Here is a 14,051-nt window from a genome sequence, read left to right on the forward strand (position 1 = left end):
TTGTGATACACCAGATCTGTCAGATCCCTCATTAAAGTTTCACACGTTTTCAATTTTACATCTACAGCTGACAGGCAACTCTGCCGAAGCTGGCCAAACTGAAATTAATTTCAGTCAGTGAACACTTCTCCCCAAAATACCTTCTGGCTGCTATGCCACCAACATCCCAATGAGGAGCTCTCAGACAGTACGATCCCCAGCCAGCTCCAGTCGCTGTTAAAGTCAGTGATAAGGCAATTTGAGTACTATTTTGCTTTTTTCTTTTTTTTTTTTTCTCCTTCCCATCCTGCAGTCTCTCTCATTTTTCCTTACTCCTTTCGTAACTTGCCCTATGCTGCATCACCCTGTTCCAGCACAAACATTTTCCGCTTAGAGCAACAATCCCTCTACATCAATAGCATGCCTAAAAGAAAGGAAAATAATAACAAAAATAGCAGTCTACCCATGAGACAGTTGAAAGACAGGAGCCTTGGTTCTGTCAGCACAGAACTGGTCCATCTGGAAGCCAATCTGGATCCACCTGGCATTTTTAGATTGGGTAAGTCAATGGTCCATTCTCCAAGAAATGACTCACCACACATTTTTAATAAAAGATTATGTCTAATTTTACAGCCCAGTAAGAATGGCTGAAATAATTACAAAAATGAACAACTGAAAACTGTAAAAAATGTACACTTTTCCTCGCAAACTATTTCAAGTAATGAGAAACTCATTGTATTCTAACAGTAACCATCTTAAACACCAGCTTCTCAAGCTGACTCCTGTACAATTAGCAAGATACTTTGTGAAGGAAATTAAACAGTATAGCAGAAATCGTGCCCAGCAGCATAAAAGATGCAAACCACGCATGCCTCATTTTCCTACTCCAGGCTCCCATAATTTTCTAGAGTGCATTCCAGTACTTACCACCATGTATGACCGAACACGCTTAAATTATGTTTGTGAATTTTCACTTCCCTAAAGCAAATCATTCCCACGCATAGAATCGTAGAATGGTTCGGGTTAGAAGGGACCTTAAAGATCCAGTCCCACCCCCCTGCCCTGGGCAGGGACACCTCCCACCAGACCAGGCTGCTCCAAGCCCCATCCAGCCTGGCCTTGAACACCTCCAGGAATGGGGCATCCACAACTTCCCCAGGCAACCTGTTCCAGTGTCTCACCACCTTCACAGTAAAAATTTCTTCCTAATATCTGATCTAAATCTCCCCTTTTTCAGTTTAAAACTGTTATCCCTCGTCCTATGACTACACTGCCTGATAAAGAGCCCCTCCCCATCTTTCCTGTAGGCCCGTTTAGGTACTGGAAGGCTGCTATAAGGTCTTCCCAGAGCCTTCTCTTCTCCAGGATAAACAATGCCAACTCTCTCAGCCTGTCCTCAGAGCAGAGGTGCTCCAGCCCTCTGATCATCTTCGTGGCCCTCCGCTGGACCCATTCCAACATACCCTCATCATCTACAGGATACAGCTGCAGAGTTAAGTCATCGTTACCAGCCAGCTGCGAAAAAAGCACTTTAGTGATACATTCCTCACTGCAGGTACGTTAAACTGAGTCTAGAAGAAGCATCCAATCAGGTCTTCTCCAATATTATCAGAAATACTTGCCTTAAGCTTGGTCACAAACTTAATAAGTGCTAAAATCATGGATTTGCTTTTATACCCTCACTTCTATGAGCAGGAATTGCCAGACTCCTCCCTTTATAGCAAGGGAAAACACGAAAAAGGAAGTATTAGGGTAAAATCTCTACCACCTACAGGTATTTGATACCCCCTTGTAAGGGCAGGAGAGGTCAAAATGTTTTACCTGGGAATTTACGTTAAGCAAAAAGTGATGTTTTGTGCTACTTGCTATTTCCTTCACCCTGAGTAGAGCTCACTGCAAGAAACCAGCCTGGAAATGAGAGGTGACACCTGCAGGAAAGGTACCAAATGTCTTCACGAGCGAAGGTGAAAAACTGCTATTAATTTAATATGCAGAGAAAACCAGAGATCTTAGAGGACACAGGGAAATGTACTTTTTTTTTTTTAAAAAAAAAAAAAAGCACAACACATTTTCTTAAGTCATGACTCAGACGCTGTTCCATACATAGATTTACGCTTCTTCCTCTGTTCCTTCCCTTAAATTAATTTTACAACATCTATTTGGCAAAACATTCAAGGTGAGTTGCAAAACACTAAATTACAAAAGCTACTATAACAAAGCCATACCAAAAAGCCCTGAAGAACAAAAGGATCATACCTCATTTAGATTTAGTTCAAACCCAAAGCACCAAATAAACGGTAGAAGTACCACAGGGTCAACACCATATTTATAGGTTTTTCCCCTAAAACTTCCACTACATATTTAGCTCACAAAAATACATTTGAAGCTGAAGATTCTGTTGCTTATCTTAGTTCAAATTCTTTTTATAAAGTCATCCCCCCCTCAAAAAAAAAATAAAAATCTGTATTTGAATTCTATAAAAGTTTCCTTCCTTCAATATCAGGACCCCATGCTACTACAAAAGCTTCAGCTCCTCCTGCAGATTTTTTTTCAGGACTCTTCTAGCCAAAACAGACAGCATGATCATAACTCCAGGTTACAAATTCATGAGTTATAAAAACAAGAAAGTCTCTGAAAGCCTTTTGGGTTTAAATCAAAAGAAAACTCCTTTCACGCTCTAAAAAATAAATAATGCAAAAATGCTTTGAGAGATGGCCTACAATTTGGCACATATCTAATTCTGAATGACAATTAGTATTTCTGCAAACATGGCAAGAATCTGGCTTTGAAATAAATTTATGGAAACTTAAAAGCATCGTTCAGAGCATGCACAAAGTGTTCCCTTCATCTTTAAAAACAGGCATGATGCAATAGTCTGAATGGTCCCAGATGGGGATCTTGCAAAAACCACAAAATATGCTTAGCACTAAAACAGGGACAAGTGTTCCTATCTGACTTCATGCTGTCAGGACAGTCCATACTAATTATGGCATTAATAAAGTTAATTTACTTTTTAGTGTGGACATTTTAGTCAATACAAAAACTGAACTGTTGATTGAAAGGCACAGAGAGAAATCCTTATGCAATGGATTTTTACAAAAGCCAGTCAAAACCGCAAATGCTCAAGGACACCCTACAGTCTCCAATAGTTTTAAAGGAGATAAAATTGCTCAAAAGTTAGCTCAATTATGTTCTAAAAGTTAGGAGATCGCGTCCTTTAAACATCCATTTTTAACTTGAATTTAGACGGATTTAAGCATATCTTATTAAGAACATGATTTAAACCTGCATGGCTTGCAGTACTTCCAATTACAGAAAAACAAGGTTTGAAAGGACCTCTGGAGGTGGCTTACTCCAAACCGGTCAAAGCAAGGGCTAACCTCAAAGTCAAATCAGGTCACTCAAGGCAACATCCAGCTCAATTTTGAAAGTCTTTAAAGGATAGAGAAAAAAACAGCCACCCTGGGCACCTTTTCCGGTGCTCAAGTCTCATAGTAATTTCCCCCCATTATATTCCATAAGAATTATCATTGTCCTAACTTGCAGCCATTGATTTTTGGTTTTTCACTGTGCCTCCAAAAAGAGTATCACTTTCTCTTCTCCAGGCTAGACCAACTTCTTGCCCTTTATATGCACTAATCTCCTACCCACACTCGAATCTATGGTTTCTTGGCATCCCCCTTGCATTTGAGGGGAAAGAGAAGCAAAACCAGACATGGTACTTTAGAGACAGACTCGTGAGTGCCAGGTAGTGGAGAGCAACCACTCCCCGTGACCTACTAGCTATTATCCCAGTAGACATCGAGGTTGTTCCCTCCTAGATACTGGATTATACATTTGTCTTTTTGCAACTGCAGGAGGTTCCTGCTGGCCCATTCCCCCAGTACTGCAACACATCAACCATTGCCCCCTCATTCGCTGCCCCCCATGGCAGGGGTGTTGGAACTAGAGGATCTTTAAGGTCCCTTCCAACTCTAACCATCCTGTGAGTCTATGATTTATTTTTTTATTATTATTTTCCTTTTTTTTTTTTTTTTTTTTTTTTTAGGTACCTGAACATAGTCTTGAGCACTTGAAGAAACCAGGCTTGCATAAGCATCCCCAGCAGTCTTCTCCTCCTGCTTCAATCCCAATAATTCTTCCCCTGTACACCCATTTGGTTGAAACATGCCAGAAGAACAGCTCTCAAAATAAGAGCTGTATTTTTTGTTTTTTGCAGAGTCAGCACCAGAGCACCAAATCACAGTCCTCCCTGACAAAAAGCCTTCAGGACTGCCCCAACACTCCTCTTTTAACCTGATGGTTGGCTAATCACCAAATATGCAGCTTGGAAGGAGCTACAGCATGTGCTGTGTCTTGCTCAGCTAATTGATAGTAACGCAGAACGATCGGTATTTGAAGAATCTGGGGAGGGAGCAGAGGCATTACAGGAGGTTATGAAAAGCTGTCTGGGGCAAGGGATACCAGTAGCTGTGGTCAAGAGGTAGCGCACCTGAATGCAAGTTCATAGAAAGCTCACCTCTACTGTTCTCAACATGTTCACTTAAACAGTAGTTTGGATTTCAGAAACATAAAGGAAATCCTTTTGACTGTTCCCACCTATTTCACAACTACCAGGCACAACCCTGGTGACCAACTACGCACACAAAAAAAAAAAAAGAAAAATCAAGAGGAGGGAAAAATCAGCAATATAACCACAGCTTTCTAAAAAACACAGATCAACAGGTCAGGATTTACCACTTCAGTCGCTGAACTGCAAAAGCACATACAGCAGCGTACAAGAAGATACAGCAACTGTCTTAATAGGAAATCAGCATAGTTGTCTTGCTGCGTGGAGATGGCAGGCTGTGTCTTATTCTAGGCAGGTTTTCTTTTTTCTTGTACTACCTACACATTAGAAGTCATTTACATTGCAATCCATATATATATATATATATATAAAAAAAGATTCTCTCTCAGTAAGGAAGGATGCAGCATTAAGATTGAAAGAGCAAACCCTCTTCCCACAAAATACGCATTTAATAAAATGATAATCACATGAAAATCAGAGGAAACAATTTTATGCACTCTGAATTGTGCTTTTACTTGAGAACAACCATACTGCTAATTCACATGCAGCCTTATAACACAGACAGCTACAAGAAATGCCTTCAAGCTTTCCTCAAGCTGCAAAGGGTTTCATCCAACAGAGCTTCCGATTTCCCTTCACCACATCCTTACACAGGTACTGGTATGCAGTAAAAGCAGATCCTGTTATACTTAGGCTTCCCATAATGTGAAAACTTTAACATAATGTTTTTAACAATGGTTTTCCACTTTGCAGACAAACTCTCCTTCCCTGTGCTGAAGGACGAGGTATATTTTCAGTACCACACATAGTTTGAGTCAGGCAAACAAGGCACTGTATTTGATTTTCAAGAGCAAAGCAACACAGTTTATAATGGTTTATGCTTAATAAAAGGACTATATTCCACTGTTTGCAGTGTTCTGAAAGATCTGCTGTCTCCTTATCTACCATACCCATGACAGTATGAGATTAATATATTCGCTTTTGTCCTCATGTCTACAAAAGACTTACTGCCCTCAGCACTTCCACTGCCCCAATTTCAGAACAGCATCTCATTTTACCTGGCTTCAGAACAGCACTCACTCAGATGAACAGAAAAAGACGTGTTGTCTGTGACAGTGAGGTTTAAAACAAACAGCCCATGGCCAGCTCTTCAGATAGTCATCTGAAACTGCCGACGGTCCCAGGCGGCTTGCAAATCTAGCTAAATTTGTAAAGTCTTGTACTAAAAACTCTGAACAAAAGAATATTCTTCACTTAACCACTTAGGAAACCAAACAGATGGGCTCTGCTTTTCAGGAACAGTTGCTTTAGTCATTTACAGAGAATACAGTTTCGTACACCTAATACAACAATCTGAGGGAAAAGGAGTGACCCTGCATGCTCTCTCCCTACTCATTCCCATACTGCTGCCTCTTCCCTTGCGCTGGTCTCGCAGTTGTGCTGCTCCAGGGTGTGCCGGTTTAGTTTGCTGCCAAATCAGACAGCTGGTTCCCTTCCAGTTGGATTCAACTCCGGCCAGTGTCTTGAACTAGATCATCCCATGGACACATGAGCACTAAATCTGCCAAAAGGAAAGATTAAAGAATGCACTACTATGGGCATCATCCAGGGGACTGACCATATCAAGAAGTGATGGATCTAGCACTTCCCTTGGCAATTTGTTGTAGTAGTTAGTAACTTCCCTGATAGAAACATTCAGATGTTAAAATAAGTGCAAACAGCAATATAATTTACCTTAAGTTTTAGGCAGGCTTATTCTAGTTAATCTTGCATTTATTGCTTTACAACAGTAGTAAATAAGCCAAGCTCCATAAAAGCATTTAAGTGATGAGAACAGTAAAGTCCAGTCCAACTGCAGAAAATCAGAATATAGAAGGACGGAGACCTGTTTTTACTGTGCTTGGGTTGCTTCTCAAAACATACACATTATTGAGGACAACAAAAACCAAAATCCACAGAAATACAAGAAGCACCTCAATAACAAGTTCTAGCTGTTCAGGAACAATTTTCTCTTTAAAGGTATTACAAAGCCAATAAAAAAGAAAAAGAATGCAAGTTAGAGGCACAGTTTTAAAATGGATAGGGGAAGATGACAAGTTCAAAAAAAGCGTATTTCACAGAAATCTGTGAAATAATCAGTTTGCTGAATCATGAACACTTAGGGAGAGCAATTAATACAGACACTTCTGAAGAAAGTTAGGAAATTTCAGCTTGGATTTAGTGCAAAGTAATTGTAGGCTAAAATGGAAAAGGGGAAACACTCTCCCCTCCCCAGCTCCTGAAATACAGTCCCATCCACTCCCCAGCTTGCTAACATGATGACAAACCTGGCACAAGAGTTTCTTCCACATGAGCCAGTTTATCAGCTCACGCCATGGACTCACAACCACCGGAGCGACAGCCAGCCAGGAAGAGGCATCGCAAAGCTCTGGCCCTTTTCAGCAGCAGCCTAAAGTTATCTCTGCTGAAGCACAGCGGGAAGCTGCACCCACAGGATGTCTTCAGGACAAGAGAGATTACATGCAAAGCAGCCTTAAAACAAAATCTTTTCATAACTCTGAACTTGTGTCTTTAGTTAAGTGATATGATTCTCCTTTACTAGAGAGTGTAAACTTCATGAACCTAGTGGTTTCATTTCTTCAAGCAGCAAGGATGAAGACTTTTCTCTGCCCAGTCCCAAAGACGCATTGAGTGGAAGTGACTTGAACCATTCTGAGAAGTTTGCTTGTTGTTCTGCTTTTGTATTTTTCCTGAAAAATTTAGAAACAATGCAGCTTGGAAAAAAAAAAAAAAAAAAACTACATGGAATTAAGGTAAACTGGTATGTTTCCAATAAATCCACAATTGAACTAAAGAGCTAAAACGGGAAGACAATTTCTATCAGGCACGATTTTGACGACTGCCGTAAAAGTGCTGCAGCTGACACCAGTGTAAGCAGCATCCTCACCCTCCTCCTGCTTCCATCCACTCTATTACAACCACGATCTTAGTCTCAGCTTCTGCAGACCCAGCCTGTCTGAAAGCTAATCCAAGAAGACAGGGAAATTGTGGAAGATTCAGCTTCTACAAGCAAAGGAAGAGGACAATCCTTGCTAGCCAGAGATAAGAGAAGGGGGAGACTTTATTTCAGCACCATCTTAAAATAAAAAGATCAATCTACATATACAGTCAAAAACATTTGACTAAGACTGACCACTTAGTAATTTTATCCAAGAGGTAGAAACTGATGACTTAAGAGCCTTCTTTAAATGGTAAGTCACACGAGTTTCCAGGAACTCGGGCAAAACTGCCTTCCTAATTTAAAACTAAAATAAAAATCATTAATAATTCCAATCCACAAAAATCTATTCACAGCAGCTGAGACTCAGCTGCTGTGGAAGCAAAAAAAAAAAAAAAAAAACAACCACAAACTAGTACTGCTTAATTCCAAAACCATTTACGTTTTCCTCTACCTGTCAAAGTGTATCACATTCGTGGTGATCTAGGTACTGTTAAGAAAACAGCATGAGCTTAAGCTATTTAAATAGTTTAAAAAAATACTTTATCTAATTGAAGCAATAAAGGTGATAAAATTCATTTTGAGTTTCTTAAACAAAAATGTCAAATTTAAACTCAAAGTTTACAATCACAGAGCTCTTCAGCACTGAGAGACACAAGCAGACAGCTCCCCGCTTCCTTCTCCAGAGTTCCACAGAGAGCTCTTACTGCAACCCTCTCCTGTAACATCAGAAGTCAGCACTCTCCAAATTGCTGAAATTAAAGGAAAATGGTTCTTTTTAAAAAAAAAAAAATTCAAAAAATTAGATTCTAATTTATTCCATGGAAGGCAATCTTGCCTAATACCTTGAGCATTTTATAGGCAATATATATTCCTTTAAGAAAAGTTAACTTAATATTTTAAATTAGCTCATATTATATTCCCTCCAGTGTACATCACCCCAAAAGTGGAAAGATTTAACTCATTTGGCAGACAGACACATACTGTGACTTCAGTCTGATTTAGGACTCTAGCAGTGGCAGGTCTTAAATCTTTCAGGAAATGAAGATCTACTGTTCAAAAATACCTACAATGCTTCATTTTCTTCATTCAAGATTTCTGAAAAAGCAACATTTCATATTGATTTTGTATAAAGAAAGTCAATTTTCCATTTGGCTAGAGCAATAAAACATAAGCCCACCCAAAAATACTTGTTGGCATTAGTCAGAGCAAGGAAATACCTGAGCTGGCATCACATTCTTCAAATTAATTAAGTTTACGCTAGCAAACACCAAACAATTTAGGGTGAGAGGAACCTACAGAGACCATTCAGGTGAACATCCAGCTCAAAGCAAGGCTAGCGTCAAAATTAAATCTTTGACATGCTTTTATTTAACATAGCAAGGGGTCACTCTAGAAAAAGAGGCGTCTGAATAGGCACGTTTAGTACTTCAGCCCTGAGAACAACCAGTGTGACAGGGCAGCTGAGGGCGATACACAAACAGGATTACACTCACACATCACAGTGACAAAGTTATGTAAAACAATTTCTCGTCGCTGCACAACAAGAAGATAAGGGACAGCGGAGGCACAGCTGTCACCTTCACAGGGAGCGGGGCATGTTTGAGATCGTTAGCACATTCACAGTTCAGAGCAGAAGAGAAAAGTGGCATTCATGTAAAGGAAGAGTGTCAGGGAAGAAAGAGTTAAACATAATTTAACTACATTACAAGATATAGGAAGCCGGTTAAACAAAAAAACACCACAACAATAACAACAAAACTTTAAAAGTAACAGAAGAAAAGGGCTAAGCCCCTGTAGAGTGCCAGAGACACATTTTAAGCGTCCAGGTTGTCATTCACCTTTTCTTAAAAATACAAAGGAGTCAGGCAGAGCAAGCATCAGCTTTAGAGGAAAAAACCTCACACTGAAAGGACATATTTCCCCCTCAGACCCCCATTCATGTTAAACTGGAACTGTCATTGCCACCGGCAGTTGTGGAGGGCAAGAACCACATCCCTCTTTGACCCCCTTTGTACAAGTCCCTGATGATCCATCACTATCTATCAAAAAGGCCCAGCGAAACTGCAGACACCTTCGAGCAAGTCCATAAATTACTATTACCAGCCCATGGGTTTTTATAAAAAATAAAGCACCTCCCATGACGGACCAGCTTTCCACATCCTTTTCCTCCCTACCTGCCTCGCAGACAGGACTCTCAGCACAGCAGCTCGTACGTTCTTGGAAAAACAAAAGGGCAAGAGCTGAGCTGACAGAAACTCTAGCACCTTTTGATGGGACTGCTCCTCTGCCTTGACCCAAATGCAGTATCCATCAACTCTTCCCAGTTACTGTAATGTAGTTTCCCAGTAGCTTAGGCACCTCTCTTCCAGAGGTCAGCTTTCCATCATCTTCCCTTAAAGTTTTGTCTAGAATAACGAAAGTGATAATAAGAAAGCACTTTGCTCAAAATTGCCTACAAAAGTACAGTTGGTCTGTCAACATTAGGCTTGTCAAGTATCCTGGTACAGAAGGCCTGTAATAGCTTGTACTTTTAACTAAGTCATTTTATTCTTCAGTAATTTACTGTGAATAAAGTTCAAACTGTACATTGCATCTTACCTATTTGTTGGTAAAAATACTAGCAGAAGGACTCTTCATCTGCCCTACTCATTTGTTTCGGGGGTTCTGGAGTGGATTTTTTGGGCAGGGTGGTTTGTTGGGTTGCTTGGGTTTGTTTAAAAATAGAGAACAAACCTTGAAGTAATGTTTTAATTCATTCTTGTAATACTACTAGTGAATACTGAAACAATTTATCACTATCCCTGTGACACTATTTTAAAAGTATTCAGTCTGTTTACAAAAGCCTTGCAGATTTTTTTTCTGTTGCCAACATGAAGGTGAAGAAAGCAAAAGGCTTCATACAAGTTTAATGTTCAATGAACTGGCTAAATAGTTTCTGTAGACCAAATATATTTACATATATTTGTACTCATTCTGTTAGCAATGATGAAGTATTTCTGGCTTCTTGAAGTATTTCAAAGGTGCAAAATTTTCAAAAGATGAAGTGCAGCAAATTCAAAAGTACTAACTCGTGGGAACCACAGACCAAAGCTTACACAAATGTTTGGAAATAAAAGGGGAAAGGAAAAAAAAAAAAAGGGAGGGGGAAATGCATATAGCTAAGAAGATACTGACAGAAATTTAGTAGATTTCAGTGTACCTCTGTGGAAATTTAGCAACTGTTGCCGAAATCCATACAAAAATTTGTTGGACACTGCAAATTTAGCTCAACCTTCCTGTTAACGTGCAAGTTGTATAATCAAACCATTTCTCAACTACAATTAGGAAAATTATCTGTTATTGAGCAATAGAAGTAAATCACACAGATGTTACAATGCACCAATACATGGACGTGTACCTCCCTTTAAGTGGTTATCAACCCAAAACAGCAAAAAGATAATTTAATCAAATAAAGTTTTTTCCACAGAACATCTAAATACATTTTTCCTTTAATTAATCTATTTCTCTATCTATTTGCAGAGCCATATATTAAATCCACATGATTAATGTAGTACAGAAGGCAAAGAATTATAACGACAAAACTTCAGTGTGTAACTGGGCACTCCTAGTAACTTTATATGGTCTAGTGTTTGTCACCTCTGATAACATCCTCCTCCGCATCTTTCAAGTACCCAAATGACACATGCTCTTGCAACATTAATTTCCAGCTACTACAAGAATGTAAGAACCTGTTCCAAGGCATTTTGTATTTCTGCCCTTCTCCTTTTGCTTCCTCCAGAGTCATACTGTCCCGTTCTTACTTCTCCATAAGTCTCAGAAACCCTCGAGTTTCTCAAACAGATACCTCAGCAGTGCCCTCTAAGCCACCCCTTACATGTAAAATGTCTTCCATAAGATGACATAAAATACAAACAATCTCTTATCAAGAGCCAGCTCTACCATGACATCAGTAACAACATAACCAAATAATGACTTCTCAAGGTAAACACGAGGCCATCACTAAATATAGTGAGTGCAACTACAGTTAGTTCTTTTTCCATTCATTTTTAGACATGTTTTACTGTACACTCCTCCCCTCTTTCAGTCACTAGACCGCAATGCTTGAAAACCTGAATAAAGGATGACACCTTCATAGAAAACCTATTTAAAAGGCTCTGGGATCATTCTGCAATCACTTATAGAGGTTTGCCAGCGTTCTGGCAGAAGGAGTTCTATAATTGCCCGTGCACACAAATTGTTATGGTTATAACAACCCATGCAATAACAATACTTGACACAGAGTGTATGCACCCACTCAATTCAGTCGCCTCTGGAGCAGTAATAACATGCTAACTACTGTAATCGGAAGAGGCAGAGAAAGAAGCCACACTTAAGAAAAGGAAAGGTAAGAAAAAAAATATACATAAACCAATGTAATATAATAATTATTAGTCATAAACTGGTCTCAGTCCTTTAATAACAGTCTTATACAGTATTCCTAACTACATACTAATAGTACCCAGACCTAACATATGTAAATCCTCAGGTATTTCACATTTCAGCATTACACAGCCCGAGTCCAAAATGCTTAATTAGCACACTAAATGTTTATGCTTTAGGAACTACCATCACAGGCCACTGCAGTGACCTGGGTAGACACCTGTTGCTTCCAAGTAATACAACACAGCCCAAATAGTAAAGAACAGTAATTCTTATCTATTCGGAATAATTACAAGCAGCATCAAAACTGAGTTCTTTAGAGTTTGGTTTGTATCAGAATCTAAAATTCTTTATATTTCACTTCACTTTATATTTTCAGACATCTTCACTTTATATTTTCAGACATCATGTTAAGTGTGCTTTGACCACGTAAGACAACTTTCACTGAGATGAAAACACATCTTTCTATTCAGGAAGAAGACAAGTCAAGAGAACTGCAGTGTAAGCACACACACGGCTCTTCTCACACCCCTCCAGAAGTACATCAAGCACCTGATGTTATACAGGACAGTGAAGCAAGGGATACAACACCAGTGGAGATAACCGAGACAGACAAAATAGTTAATGGACCATTCTGGACCCCAATGGGGGAACTCTGAATACGGAGAGGGCTCTGAAGAGCGGGGCTTCAGGCACACTTTCATACTTCCCTATGCAATCGCTATTACATTAAAAATCAGACCCACTGCAACTGATTGTTTCAAGTGTAAACCTGAACTGGCACATTATGAAAATAGCAATACTTTAAGTCGCTGTACACTTGTTTTATTTAAGCCAACACCTTGGTGGAGAAATGGGTGAAGGCACAGCTCAAACTGAAGCACAGGAAAAAAGAAAAAAAAAAAAAAGCCGAAAGTGCTGGATTCAATCAGGATTTTTACTCTTCACCAAGCCGCTCCAGCCAAGCTCCCTCCAGCCAACTCTGGATCAGTGTCCGCTGTACGGCTGTTAATCCTCGCTTCTCCCCACCGAGCATCACGGAACCCCCGGCGCTGCCCCCCGCCTTCTCCCGCCCCGGGCCCCCGCTGCCGCCCCCCGGCCCCGGCCGGGCGGGCGGGCAAGACCGGCCCCGGCCTCTCCCGGCCCCGCCGCCGCTCCTCGTCCCGCCGAGGAGGCAGCACCTGCGGGCACCTGCCACCGCAGCGGCTCCTCCGGCCCCTCCTGCGAAGCCACCGGGTATCAGCAACGCTCTTTCCCCGGGGACTGCCCCGAAGCAGCGGCGCTTACCGGGCACCCCAGCTCCGCGCCCTCCCCCTCAGACAAAGGCCGGCGGAGGCGGCCCCGGGGGGAGCGGGAAGACGGGAGCCGGTCTCCCCCCGCCCCCCGCAGCGGCAGCCCTTCCCCGCCGCGCTCACCCATGCTGCGCCCGCCCGCCCGGGCTCGACGGTGCGGCTCCGGGTCCCGCCGACGCGCTCAAATCGGGCACTGCGGCTCCATCCGTGCCGCTACGGGCATGAAAGAAGGAGGGGGCTACTCCGAGCCGCCGGCAGCCCGGAACAGAGGCGACCGCAGACCCGTCCCGTCACCCACCCGCCACCGCCGCCGCGCCTCAGGCGAGCTCGAGCACCGGCGGCCCCGCCCCCGCCCCGCCCCGCCCCGCGCCGCGCCGCCAAATCCCGCGAGAGCCGAGAGCCATCGCCCCCACGCCGCGACGCCGTTGCCAGGCGCGGTGACGTCACCGCCCACCGCCCTCAGCGCCCGCCGCCGCCTTCCCTCTGCTTTTCCTCCTCCTCCTCCTCCTTCTCCTTCTTCTTCTCCTCCGCCTCCGCCGGCGGGAGGAGGGAGGTGCCACGCTGCCGCCCCGCTTCCCCCTGCCCGAGGCCGGTGTTGCGCCGTGTCTCCCGCCCGCCCCGCAGCCGTTTACCCTCAGGCCCTCCTGAGGAATCGTAGAATCGTTTAGGTTGGCCGGGACCTTTAGGATCATTGAGTCCAACCATCAACACAGCACTGCCAAGTCCATCACTAAACCATAACCCTCAGCGCCACATATACCCGTCTTTTAAATACCTCCACGGATGGGGA

The 14,051-nt window shown here is 42.2% G+C and overlaps 1 protein-coding gene across 4 annotated transcripts in view; it reads right to left on the minus strand.

Annotated features, from left to right (window-relative positions):
* CD2AP (CD2 associated protein) overlaps positions 1 to 13,595 on the minus strand; it is an 86,856-nt gene extending 73,261 nt beyond the window's left edge. For all 4 annotated transcript variants that reach the window (XR_008465536.1, XM_054195865.1, XM_054195863.1 and 1 more), the window contains exon 1: positions 13,385 to 13,595. Coding sequence is in view for 2 of the 4 variants with exons in the window: in XM_054195863.1 (XP_054051838.1) it covers positions 13,385 to 13,388 (4 nt within the window). In the remaining 2 variants the exon portion in view is untranslated. The remainder of the gene's footprint in view (positions 1 to 13,384) is intronic.
* Between the last annotated feature and the right edge of the window lie 456 nt (positions 13,596 to 14,051).

This window comes from Rissa tridactyla, chromosome 3, assembly GCF_028500815.1.
Source record: "Rissa tridactyla isolate bRisTri1 chromosome 3, bRisTri1.patW.cur.20221130, whole genome shotgun sequence".
NCBI lineage: Eukaryota > Metazoa > Chordata > Aves > Charadriiformes > Laridae > Rissa > Rissa tridactyla.